Source organism: Gorilla gorilla, chromosome 19 (assembly GCF_029281585.2).
Source record: "Gorilla gorilla gorilla isolate KB3781 chromosome 19, NHGRI_mGorGor1-v2.1_pri, whole genome shotgun sequence".
Lineage (NCBI taxonomy): Eukaryota > Metazoa > Chordata > Mammalia > Primates > Hominidae > Gorilla > Gorilla gorilla.
The window spans coordinates 23,338,758-23,351,625 of record NC_073243.2 but is presented as its reverse complement, the minus strand read 5'-3'; the positions used below and the strand labels follow the sequence as shown (position 1 = coordinate 23,351,625).

Genomic DNA, 12,868 nt, shown 5'->3' with positions numbered 1-12,868 from the left:
CCGGCAATAATGAAGGACACCTATTTTCCCACAGCCTTAACGCTGACTCCTACTTCTACTGTTACCTGCGGGTAAGTCTGCAGCTATCCGGGAAACTCCGGAGTTGCAACTCTGCAGCAACCTCTCTCCTCTGTTTTCTCGAGGGCAAGAATTCAAACGAGATAAAGGCAAGATTTTTGCTTTTTCTCAAGACGGAATCTTGCTCTGTTGCCCAGGCTGGAATGCAATGGCGCGATCTCGACTCACTGCAACCTCCGCCTCCTGGGTTCAAGCGATCCTCCTGCTTCAGCCTCCCGAGTAGCTGGGATTACAGGCATGCGCCACCACGCCCGGCTAATTTTTGTATTTTTAGTAGAGACGAAGTTTCACCATATTGCCCACGCTGGTCTCGAACTCCTGACCTCGTGATCCGCCCCTCCTCGGCCTCCCAAAGTGTTGGGATTACAGACGTGAGCCACCGCACCCGGCCAAAGGCAAGGTTTAAGGCAGAAGGGAGAACTGATTTTAAGCAAAGTGAGAGTTTATTACAAAAGACAGTACACTTAGAAGAGGACAAGGCTGGAGACTTGAAAAATCAAGTGCCCCTTCCTTTTCTTTGTTTAGAGTTTTTTGGTTTTTGTTTTGAGACGGAGTCTCGCTCTGTCGCCCAGGCTGCAGTGCCGTGGCACAATCTCGGCTCACTGCAAGCTCCGCCTCCTGGGTTCAGGCTATTCTCCTGCCTCAGCCTCCCGAGTAGCTGGGACTACAGGCGCCCGCCACCACGCCCGGCTAATTTTTTGTATTTTTAGTAGAGATGGGGTTTCACTGTGTCAGCCAGGATGGTCTCGATCTCCTGATCTCGTGATCCTCCCGCCTCTGCCTCCCAAAGTGCTGGGATTACAGGCGTGAGCCACCGCGCCCGGCATGTTTAGAGTTTTTACACCCCCTACGTTTTCCCGCACTCTCTGTCTCCTCCTTATGTTCTTCCCTTGAGCGGGCTGTGGCTTAATTGCCGCATGCGCAGTGGCCTGCCGGCGTTTGGGAGGGACCGCATGCGCAGTGTTCACCGAAGTCCAGCGCATGCTCATTAGGGGCAATTCGCCCTTTCTGGTCCAGAGCCCCCACAGGAAGGTTAGATAGTGATCAAATTCAACCATTTTCTTTTTTCACTGCACATACTTAAAACCTTATAGGGGTGATGGCTTGCTAACTCCAGGTGTTTTCTCTGTTGCAAGACTCCTCTTACTCCCAGCACCAGCGATGGCCATTTATTATCTCAGACGGATGGTTGTATGCCTGCCGGTCCTTCACTCGATGAGAACCAGCTTGGGGGTTCTTCCCTTCTCCTGCTCATTATGTCAGAGGGACAGATTTCTAATCGCTTGACCATGGCTTGACAAATGCCCAGCATACCTGGAGGCCCTCTTTCCTGCCTTCATGTCTACCTACTCTAACATTACAAAGCATCCCCAATATATTGGCTTTTCTACTCCCGAAAACACCAAAGCTCCCCACAGCTCCCACACTAGTGATCCCCCCTGTTCTCTGAGAAACAGCAGAACCAAACAGGGGTCTTGTACATTCCAATCACCAATTCCCCCAAGTTACCTCTGTTCACCTATTATCTGTCTTTCCCCTTCTCAAGTCCTGTCAGGGAGCCCCTCCAGATATACTCTGAACCCAGGCCTCCTACTATTCAACAACTTCATTCCAGTAATTGTCCCCTTTCGCTTTTCTACCATTTATATATATATGTGTGTGTGTGTGTATATATACACACACATATATATCCATATATATCCTTTTTTTTTTTTTTTTGGCTGGATAAGTCTCATCACCATGCAAACATCTAGCATCCAAAAAAAAAAAAAAAAAATAGGCCAGGCAGTTTGGCTCAGGCCAACTTTATATCTGTAAGCTCTGCCTCAATATCTGTGTGGAGAAGAGTGACGACAGACTGACATGGGCAGCCAAGGTGTTGGAGCAACTCACAGGCCAAACCCCTGTGTTTTCCAAAACTAGATGCACTGTCAGATCTTTTGTTTTCAGGAGAAATGAAAAGATTACTGTTGACTGCACAGTTCCAGGGGCCAAGGCAGAAGAAATCCTGGAGAAAGGTCCAAAGGTATGGGAGTATGAATTATTTTTTCTTAACTTCTCAGATACTGGAAACTTTGGTTTCCAGGAACACAAGAATCTGGGTATCAAATATGAAATCTTTGGCCTCGACTTTCTTTCTTCTTCTTTTTTTTTTTTTTTTTTTTTTTAGACAGGGTCGCACTCTGTCATCCAGGCTCGAGTGCAGTGGTGTGATCACAGCTCACTGCAGCCTTGAACTTGTGGGCTCAAGCAATCCTCCTGCCTCAGCCTCTGGAGCAGCTAGAACCACAGGTGCACACCACCACACCCGGGTAATTTTTTTTTTCTCTTGTAGAGATGGGGTCTTATTATGTTGCCAAGGCTGGTGTTGAACTCCTGGGCTCAAGCGATCCTCCCACCTCGGCCTCCCAAAGTGCTGGGATTATAGGCCTGAGCCACTGTGCCAAACCCATGGTTTTATTTTTATTTTATTTTTGAGATGGAGTCGCTCTGTCACCCAAGCTGGAGTGCGGTCGCACAGTCTCAGCTCACTGCAACCTCCGCCCTCCGGGTTCAAGCAATTCTCCTGCCTCAGCTTCCTGAGTAGCTGGGATTACAGGCGCGTGCCACTGTGCCTAGCTAATTTTTATATTTTCAGTAGGGGTTTCACCATGTTGGCCAGGGTGATCTTGAACTCCTGACCTCAGGTGATCCACCCGCCTCAGCCTCTCAAAGTGCTGGAATTACAGGCGTGAGCCACTGTGCCCGGCCCAGCCCATGGTTTTAAATACGACTCCCACATTTATATTTCTCACCTTGACGTCCCTATCAAGCCTGAGACTAACACATTCTTGGCAATCTAATAGGCTTCTCAAAGTGAGCATGCCTAAAGTAGTACTTTTTTTTTTTTTAGACAGAGTTTTGCTCTGTTGCCCAGGCTGGAGTGCTGTGGCATGATCTCGGCTCACTGCAACCTCTGCCTCCCGGGTTCAAGCGATTCTCCTCCCTCAGCCTCCTGAGTAGCTGGGATTACAGGCACACGCCACCATGCCCAGCTAATTTTTTTTTTTTTTTGTATTTTTAGTAGAGACGGGGGTTTCATCATGTTGGCCAAGCTGATCTCGAACTCCTGACCTCAGGTGATCCCCCCACCTTGGCCTCCCAAAGTGCAGGGATTACAGGCGGGTGCAACCACGCCTGGCCTAAAATAGTATTCTTACTTCAGTGCCCACCCAATCAAAAAAGTTGTAACTTCCCCATCTCAGTCAATAGCACTATCATTTAGCACCCAGTTACTTGGGTCAAAAACCTAGAAATCATTCCTGGTTTCTCTCTTTTTTCTTCCTCACCTCCCCAGATCTTCCACCTCTTCCTATTGCCAACCAAATCCATGGAGAGGCCCACCTTTATTACACACACACCCCATCACTCTCATGCTGGTTCAAGCCACCATCCTTTCTGGCTTGGGTGATGATAACAACCTCCTAACTATTCTCTCTGCTTCTGTTCCTGCCTCCTAGAGTCCATTCCCCCAACAGTCAAAGTCAGAGCATATCATTCCTCTGTTCAAAACCCTCCTTTGGTTTTTCGGTGTATTTACAATAAAATCGAAACTCCTTATCATGGCTGGCAAGGTCCTATCTTCAGGGGTTATCAACAATGGCTGCACATTAGAAGCATCTGAAGGACTTAAAAAGAAAATAGGAGACCGGGCGCGGTGGCTCACGCCTGTAATCCCAGCACTTTGGGAGGCTGAGGCGGGCGGATCACGAGGTCAGGAGATCAAGACCATCCTGGCTAACACGGTGAAACCCTGTCTCTACCAAAAATACAAAAAAAAATTAGCTGGGCGTGGTGGTGGGTGCCTGTAGTCCCAGCTACTCAGGAGGCTGGGGCAGGAGAGTGGCATGAACCCAGGAGGCGGAGCTTGCAGTGAGTTGAGATCGTGCCACTGCACTCTAGCCTGGGCGACAGAGCGAAATTCCGTCTCAAAAACAAAAAACAAAAAACTCCCAGGCCTTGCCCTAAGAAATTCAGATTTCATTGATCTGGGTTGAGGCTGGAGCATCCATGTCGTTTTTAACTCCCCAGGTGGTTCTGAGGGGTTCAGAAGCCCTGCCCTAAGAGTTCTGGTCCTTCCCCACCAATGGATGCTCCTCTCTAACTGCTCTTCCACTTCCATCACTAAAGCTCTGACCTCGGCTGGGCGCGGCAGCTCATGCCTGTCATCCCAGCACTTTGGGAGGCGGAGGCGGGTGGATCACCTGAGGTCTGGGGTTCAAGACCAGCCTGGCCAACATGGTGAAATCCCATCTGTACTAAAAATACAAAAAAAAAAAAAAAAAAAAAAATTAGCCGGGCGTGGTGGCGGGCGCATGTAATCCCAGCTACTTGGGAGGCTGAAGCAGAAGAATCTCTTGAACCCCAGGAGTGGAGGTTGCAGTGAAGCAAGATTGGGCCATTGCACTCCAGCCTGGGCAACAAGAGGGAAACTCCATCTCAAAAAAAAAAAAAAGAAAGAAAAGAAAACAAAGACATCATCTCCTCACACGTGAAAATTCCAAGTATCCAGAGCAAGAGCCATCCCCAAATGTAATGTAAAACCATGGCATAATTCTACATGCCACATAAAACCTGCATTCCACCCCCATCCCACTCAACAAGCCCTACAGACAATACAAGGGCTGATGCCCTGGGGTATGGGGAGAAAACTGTCCTAGTTGACATTCTTCTAAATGCTGAGCATAGCTGACTGGGGCATTTGTTCATTTTTGGGACTTGATGATCACCTTACCTTCCCACTGAATGGATGATGCCAAAAAAAGAAAGCAGAAATGATATCCAGCCTTGCTTGTTCCCCTGATAGGTCGGCAGATAACTTCTCTCTACTTCTGTGAAGTAATGTGGGCACTGGCAACATTGAGGGTGGGTAATCTGCCCCCCACCCCTACTGTGGCCTATGGAGGGGTGAGGCCTGTGGATGATCGAGCTTTCACTTTGAGTCAGCATATCTCACTTTGAATTCCTTCACCATTGCTTATTAGCCATGTGACCTTGGCCAAGTTATTTTTGTATTTTTGTGAGTCTTTTTTTTTTGAGACAGACTCTGTCACCCAGGCTGGAGTGTGGTGGCGCTGTCTCAGCTCACTGCAACCTCCGCCTCCTGGGTTGAAGCGATTCTAATAGAGACAGGGTTTCACCATGTTATCCAGACCGGCCTTGAACTCCTGACCTCAAGTGATCCACCTGCCTCGGCCTCCCAAAGTGCTGGGATTACAGGCGTGAGCCACGGCACCCAGCCAGCCACTGCGCCCGGCCTTTTGTGAGTCTTTAAGATGGAAATAACAGTCATTTCTTACGTATAACATGGGCTGTTCCCAATTGCATTAATATACAGACATTTTGTTTTGTTTTGTTTCGTTTGTTTGTTTTGAGATGGAGTCTCACTCTTCTTGCCCAGGCTGGAGTGCAATGGCATGATCTCCGTTCACTGCAACCTCCACCTCCCAGGTTCAAGCGATTCTCCTGCCTTAGCCTCCCGAGTAGCTGGGATTACAGGCATGCGCCACCACACCCAGCTAATTTTTATATTTTTAGTAGAGACAGGGTTTCACCATGTTGGCCAGAATGGTCTCTAACTCCTCACCTCAGGTGATCTGCCGGCCTCGGCCTCCCAAAGTGTTGGGATTACAGACATGAGCCACCGTGCCTGGCCCGTACATAGAAATTTTTACTTTCTAAAAACAATATTTTAAAATGCTGTTGGGGGCTGGGCGCAGTGGCTCACGCCTGTAATCCCAGCACTTTGGGAGGCCGAGGCGGGCCAGGTGGGGCGAGGTGGATCACGAGGTCAGGAGATCGAGACCATCCTGGCTAACACGGTGAAACCCTGTCTCTTCTAAAAATACAAATAATTAGCCGGGCGTGGTGGTGGGCGCCTGTAGTCCCAGCTACTGGGGAGGCTGAGGCAGGAGAATGGCGTGAACCCGGGAGGCAGAGCTTGCAGTGAGCCGAGATCATGCCACTGCACTCCAGCCTGGGCGACAGAGTGAGACTTCGTCTCAAAATAAATAAATAAATAAAACAAAATAAAATAAAATGCTGTTGGAGGCCAGGCACTGTAGCTGATGCCTGTAATGCTAGCACTTTGGGCAGATCATCTTAGGTCAGGAGTTGGCCAACAAGGTGAAACCCTGTCTCTACTAAAGATAAAAAAAATTAGCCGGGTGTGGTGGCATATGCCTGTAGTCCCAGATACTCAGGAGGCTGAGGCAGAGAATTGCTTGAACCCGGGAGGCGGAGGTTGCAGTGAGCTGAGATGGTGCCACCGCACTCCAGCCCGGGCAACAGAGCGAGACTGCGTCTCAAAAACAACAACAATAAAACACACAAAAAAAGACAATACATAAGTGAACGAACATAGCTGTGTTCCAAAAAAAATTTATAGACTCTGAATTTTTTTTTTTGGAGACAGCATTTCATTCTGTTGCCCAGGCTGGAGTGCAGTGGTGTGATCTCAGCTCACTTCAACCTCTGCCTCCTGGGTTCAAGCAATTCTCGTGCTTCAGCTTCCCGAGTAGCTGGGACTATGGGCACACATCACCACGCCCAGCTATTTTTTTTGTTTGTTTTTTTGAGATGAAATGTTCTGTCGCCCAGGCTGGAGTGCAATGGAGCGACCTTGGCTCACTGCAACCTCTGCCTCCCTGGTTCAAGCGATTCTCCTGCCTCAGCCTCCCGAGTAGCTGGGATTACAGGCACCCGCCAATATGCCCGTCTAATTTTTGTATTTTTAGTAGAGACGGGGTTTCACCATGTTAGTCAGGCTGGTCTGGCACTGTTAACCTCAGGTGATCTGCGCACCTCGTCATCCCAAAGTGCTGGGATTACATGTGTGAGCCACCACGCCCGGCTTCCCGGCTAATTTTTGTACTTTTTGTAGAGACAGGGCTTTTGCCATGTTGGCCAGGCTGATCTTGAACTCCTGGCCTCAAGTGATCCAACCGCCTCGGTTTCCCAAAGTGCTAGGATTATAGGCGTGAGCCACCGTGCCCAGCCAACTTTCATATTCTTTAGATTATTTTCAACAGCTGGGCAGGGTAGCTCACGCCTTTAATCTCAGCACTCAGTCTGAGGCAGATGGATCACCTGATCTCAGGAGTTCAAGATCAGCCTGACCAATATGGTGAAACCCCCATCTCTACTAAAAATACAAAAATTAGCCAGACGTAGTGGCACATGCCTGTAATTCCAGCTACTTGGGAGGCTGAGGCAGGAGAATTGTTTGAACCTGGGAGGCAGAGGTTGTAGTGAGCTGAGATTGCGCCACTGCATTCCAGCCTGGGCAACAAGAGCGAAACTCTGTCTCAAACAAACAAATAAAAACATAAAAGCATTCTTAGCTCATGGCCGTATAACAACAGGTGTTGAGCTGGATTTGGCCCTTGGGCTATACTTTGCTGAACCCCACTGTAGTGGACACTGTGGTAGCCTCCTGACAGCCCCTCCTGCCTTCCCATTATGTTTCAACTGTTTGAATTTGGAAGGAACTGACCCATCCCTAGCTCCAGGAGGAGCATAACTCTTAACCTAATCAGTTAATTCTTTTTTTGAAATAGGGTCTCGCTCTGTTGCCCAGACTGGAGTGCAATAGTCCGATGATAGCTCACTGCAGATTCAACCATCTGGGTTCAAGCAATCCTCCCACATCAGCCTCTACAGTAGCTGGGACTCCAGGTGTGCAACACCATGTCTGGCTAATTTTTTTTTTTTTTTTTTTTTTTTTTTTGAGACGGAGTCTCGCTCTGCTGCCAGGCTGGAGTGCAGTGGCACAATCTCGGCTCACTGCAACCTCCGCCTCCCGGGTTCAAGTGATTCTCCTGCCTCGGCCTCCAGATTAGCTGGGATTACAGGTGCACGCCACCACACCGGGCTAATGTTTTTGTATTTTTAGTAAAGGCGGGGTTTCACCATGTTGGCCAGGATGGTCTCGATCTCCTGACCTCGTGATCCGCCCACCTCGGCCTCCCAAAGTGTTGAGATTACAGGCGTGAGCCACCGCGCCCGGCTGATAATTTACATTTTTAAAGGATCATTCTGGTTCTCTATTGAAAATAGACTGTAGAGAGAGGTGAGGGTAGAAGAAGTGAGACCATTCGGGAAGCAACTTCATTTATCCAGGCCAAAAATGATGGTGGTTTGGACCAGGGCAGAAACAATGGTAAGGATGAGAAGTGGTCAGATTCTGGATGTATTTTCGAGCAGAACCAACAAGATTTCCTAAAGGATTGGCCATGGATTATGACAGAAAGAGGAGTCAAGTACAACTCCAGGGTTTTTGGCCCTGGCCACTGGGAAGATGGAGTTGCCACTTACTGAGACAGAAGTCACCGTAGGAAGAAACAAGGTTTTGCGGGGGAGGTGGTGCGATAGGGGTGGGGCAAGGAACCAAATCACAGGAAGGATAAAGGTGGGGCTATCTTCAGGCTGGCACAGGAATTCAAACGCTCTCAGAACTCATGCCTCTTCATCTTTTGTCTCTGGTTCTCTTCCTTATCAGCCTCATTCTTTCCTTCTACAGACAGTGATCTCCTGGACATGAAAGATGGACAAGCTGATACCCAGCTTGAGCTCTCAAGAGAACAGAAAGGCGTCTCACACTCTCCAGAAAGCTAGAAACAAACAACACTGTGGAGGATTTTTACTGGTCATACCTTGGGTCATGTGCCTTTCCCTGAGCCAATCTGCAGTCAGAAGGATGAAGTACTCTAATTGGCCAGTTTTGGGTCACGTGCCTGTTCCTGGCTGTCGTTGCACCAACACATCAGGGAATGGGGAGTTGAGGAGTGAGGAGCTTCCCCTACACAGAGAGACGGTGGGTAGCCCATTTGTCCGCTAAAACCTTCAAGATACATCTAGAATGCATCCATCCACATCATGCTGGGCTGAGCTACTATCAGCTGGTACTTGGAACCGCCTCCTCACTGGTCTACCGTCTCCCTTGCAAACATTTTCTACAACAGCCAGTAATCCCTAAACATGAATCCCATCACATCACTCTCTTCCTGTGCTCAGCTTCCCATTCTCAAGGGAAGTCCTCCCATCTTCTAAAGAATATCTACGTATCCAGCCCAATTATATATGAGCTTTTTAGGTTTTTTTTTAGAGCAAAGGAATGACAGGTTTTGTCAAGCTGCAGGTGACTATAAGATACAGACAGCTGACAGTTGTGGACTCCTCAGGCGTGGTGAAAGATTGAGCTACTATCATTAGGGTTGGCTGGCTAGGACCCCGGCAGGCACCTGGGGATAGTAGTGCTGGGAAGTTCTGGGGAGTTGCACTTCTGAATGCTGGCATGACACTGCCTCAAGACATCTCTCTATCCAAATGGGAAAAACAACCACATCCTTTGTCAGCTAAGGAGAGTTAGCAAACTGTTTTTATTAAATACTGATGTCTGGCCGGGCACGGTGGCTCACGCCTGTCATGCTAGCACTTTGGGAGGCCGAGGCGGCTGGATCACTTGAGGCCAGGAGTTCAAGACCAGCCTGGCCAACATGGTGAAACCCCATCTCTACTGAAAATACAAAATTAGCCGGGCGTGGTGGCGGGCGCTTGTAATCCCAGCTACCCGGGAGACTGAGGTAGGAGAATCGCGTGAACGCAGGAGGCGGAGGTTGCAGTGAGCCAAGATTGCGCCACTGCACTCCAGCCTGGGTGACGGAGTGGGACTCTGTCTCTAAATAAATAAATAAAAATACTGATGTCTCCAAGCTTTGGCTGTGTGTTGCAATGTACAACCTTTCCAATGTCGCTGCACCATTGCATTTAGAGGAAATCTCCATTCCCTAACAGGAACTACAAGGCCCCCTGCATGACGTGGCCCCTGCTGCCTGTTCAGCTCCTTGGCTCGAAATCCTTCCCCTTACCTTGCTGATTTTGTTTTAGTCCTAATGTCTCCTGCCCCCTCACCTCAGTTTCTTGAATACTTCAAGACTTCTTTGTCTCTGAGAGGTAGCTCAAGTTTTCTTCTCTCTGCCTGGAGGGTGGCTGCGTCTTTTTGGTTCTTTTTAGTTAAAAGTCTCACCAAAGAGGTATTTTCCTGACCCCTTATCTAAACTAGTGCCTGCTCAGTTATATTCTCAATCATAACACTTTATTTCCTGTATAGCACATATCAAAATTTGTGATCATTTCATTTGTTGAATATTTTACCTCGTGGCAAAATCACACGCCATCCTCCAAGGGGCGAGACCCCTCAATGTGAAAGGAGCAAGAGACACAGAACAAGAGTGACAAACGCATAGGAAAGCCCAGAGGCCGCTGCCTTGACCACAGTGGGTCGCTCTGAGCAGTTCAGTGGTTAGGTCTGTTAACCAAGAAAGATAGAGCAAACCATTCATGCTCATGCTGGACTTCTGGTTTCCTTCTTTTTAGTCAACTAGGTTCAACCCTGATGGTCCAAGAAGGATATGCCATTTTCATCCTAAGAACCTCTCTAGGAACCCCAAGTGGGCTCTCCACTTGGTATTTTTGCTAAGCAATCACTGTGGGGGGGGGTACAATTACAGGCAGAAAGAATCTGAGCCCCACCCCTCGGGACTCAGGAATTTGAGGACCTTGGTCTTTAAGATCTGCCCCATCAGCTTTCAGAAAGGGCGGGGCGACGGGAGCAGCTGTCACCTCCTTCTCTCCACCCTGCCGGCGTTCACGTGTGTTCCGCTGTGCAGTAACAGCTCTTCTTCCGGGACTTCCTGGTCGCCGCGACCAATCAAAATGCTTTTCCTGTCCTTACCATTGTCAGCCGCTGCCAATCGGCGCGCCTCTACCAACGCCCCTTAAAGGCGCAGCCACTGCCTCCGGAGCCGGGGCGAACCAATTCCTCCGTTGCGGCCCCCACCTGCAGTATGGAGTCGTCTCGGGGGCGGCCCGGGCCCGAGACGGACCTTCTGGCTGTAGCGGAACATCAGGCCCTAGTCTTTGGCGGCGGGCCGGGCCGAACGTCCTCTGAGCCGCCCGCAGGCCTCCGGGTGTCCGGGGAGGAAGAGGCCGAGAACGTTGGGGGCGCGAACCGCCACCCCAGGACGTCCCCGAAGACGTCAAGCTGCGGCGTCGTCCACCGGCCGGAACGGGAGGCTCTGGAGAACGAGCCCGGCCCTCAAGGGACGCCGTCTGGGGCCGGGAGCCGCAGGGGGGCGCCGGGTGCAGAGCACGAACCTTCCCTGTCCTCCCGGCACAAGAACCCGGCGCCGCCCGAGGGCAAGCCCGCCTCCGGGAGGGACTGCCGTCGAGGGGGACCAGGCGGCGGGATGGATGTTGAGCAGCAGGAGGAGGAAGACAACGACGAGGAGGCGGCCGCAGGCAGCAGAGCCGGCCGCTCGTTCTCCAGCCGTCTTCAGGACAGCCGCAGCCTGGACGGGCTGAGCGAGGCGTGCGGTGGTGCCGGGTCCTCAGGGAGTGCCGAGTCCGGCGCGGGCGGCGGACGCCGCGCCACCATCTCCAGTCCCCTGGAGCTCGAAGGCACAGTGAGCCGCCACGGCGACCTTACCCACTTTGTCGCCAACAACCTGCAACTCAAGATCCGTCTGAGCGGCGCCCCTCCACCCCCGCCTTCTGCCCCTGCGCGGCCCTGCCCAGCGCCTGCACCCACACCCACACCGGCCATTCCCCCCATCGACCCCGAGGTGCTGCGGGATCTGGAGCGGTTGAGTCGTGAGCTGGGAGGCCGGGTGGACCGTCTGCTTCGCGGTCTGGGTGGCGCGGTGCAGGAGCTGACGGCGCTGAGCGTGGGTTGCATCCAGACCTACCGCGATGCTGTGGACTCCTTAGGTGAAGCCGTGGACATGAGCATCAAGGGCATGTACACCCTGCTGGCGCGCTGCGAGGAGCTGGAGCGGGCTCTGCAGCCGGTTCAGGGGCTGGCGCGCCAAGTCCGGGATATCCGACGTACTCTGGAGGTGTTGGAGGCCCTGTGCAAGTGACCAGGAGGACAGGAGAGGCCGGGCCTGGCCAGGGCAGGGCCCAGCAGGACCCTAAGGACTCTTCAGGGAGTCCTGGTGGGAAGTGCCCACTGAGGGGAGGCCTGTGTGTTGGAGGCTCTTCCAGATGCGTTCAGCTGGCCCGTGCCCACTCGCTGGGCCTTAGGCTGGTGTATGTGGGGAAGTTCTAACGGCTCTCCTGGTGGGAAGGGATGTTGCTCTGCTTGTATTCAGTTGGCCATCTGTAGCTACCCTGTTCTTCCCAACTCTCCTCCCTAGCTAGAGCACCAGCCCTGGGAACACAGGGCTTTAGGTCTGCTTGAAGGTGAGGACGTGACTCCCACATGTAATCAGGAGAAAGGGACAGAGGAAGCCCCAGCCCCCACTGTGGCTATCCTGACTCCAGTGGCCACATCTCAGGTGCCAGGGGCTGTGGGAGCTTGTGCCGTCCTTGGCCAAACACCCCGCAGGCAAAGATGCACCCCTGCTGATGGAGAGCCTTCTGCTTCTGCCCGCTGGCCCTCTACCATACCACTTCCCCAGCCAGAACCGGCGTGCAGCTAGGAGGAATGGGTTGCACGGCGGAGGGGGTGAGGTGGGAGGCGTCTCACTGCTCTCAGGGTTCAGGTAGAATGTTGCTGGTTTTGAAGCTCACCTGTTGTGGAGTGTTCTAATCAGTTTTGGCTTTCTGAGTTTTTGTGGAATTAAAGTGCTGCTGCTGCGATGGCTGAGGCTGAGTCTGTGTGGGGTTGCAGTGATTAATAAGCCAAAGGAATGGGAATGAGGGTCGGTGTTGTTCACGCAGCTCCCTTGGGGCTGGTGCTGGGAGTGGG

At 51.4% G+C, this 12,868-nt stretch overlaps 1 protein-coding gene across 1 annotated transcript; it reads left to right on the top strand.

Moving 5' to 3' along the window:
* The first annotated feature begins 1,955 nt into the window (after nt 1-1,955).
* On the top strand, nt 1,956-12,772 carry BORCS6 (BLOC-1 related complex subunit 6). The gene is made up of 2 exons (XM_004058544.5): nt 1,956-2,104; nt 8,639-12,772. The coding sequence occupies exon 2, from the start codon at nt 10,965-10,967 to the stop codon at nt 12,036-12,038; it is 1,074 nt and encodes a 357-aa protein (XP_004058592.1). The 5' UTR covers nt 1,956-2,104; nt 8,639-10,964; the 3' UTR covers nt 12,039-12,772.
* The last annotated feature ends 96 nt before the right edge of the window (nt 12,773-12,868 follow it).

Coding starts and splice junctions, on each gene's coding strand:
- BORCS6 (XM_004058544.5), top strand. CDS start 10,965: ATGGAGTCGTCTCGGGGGCGGCCCGGGCCCGAGACGGACCTTCTGGCT.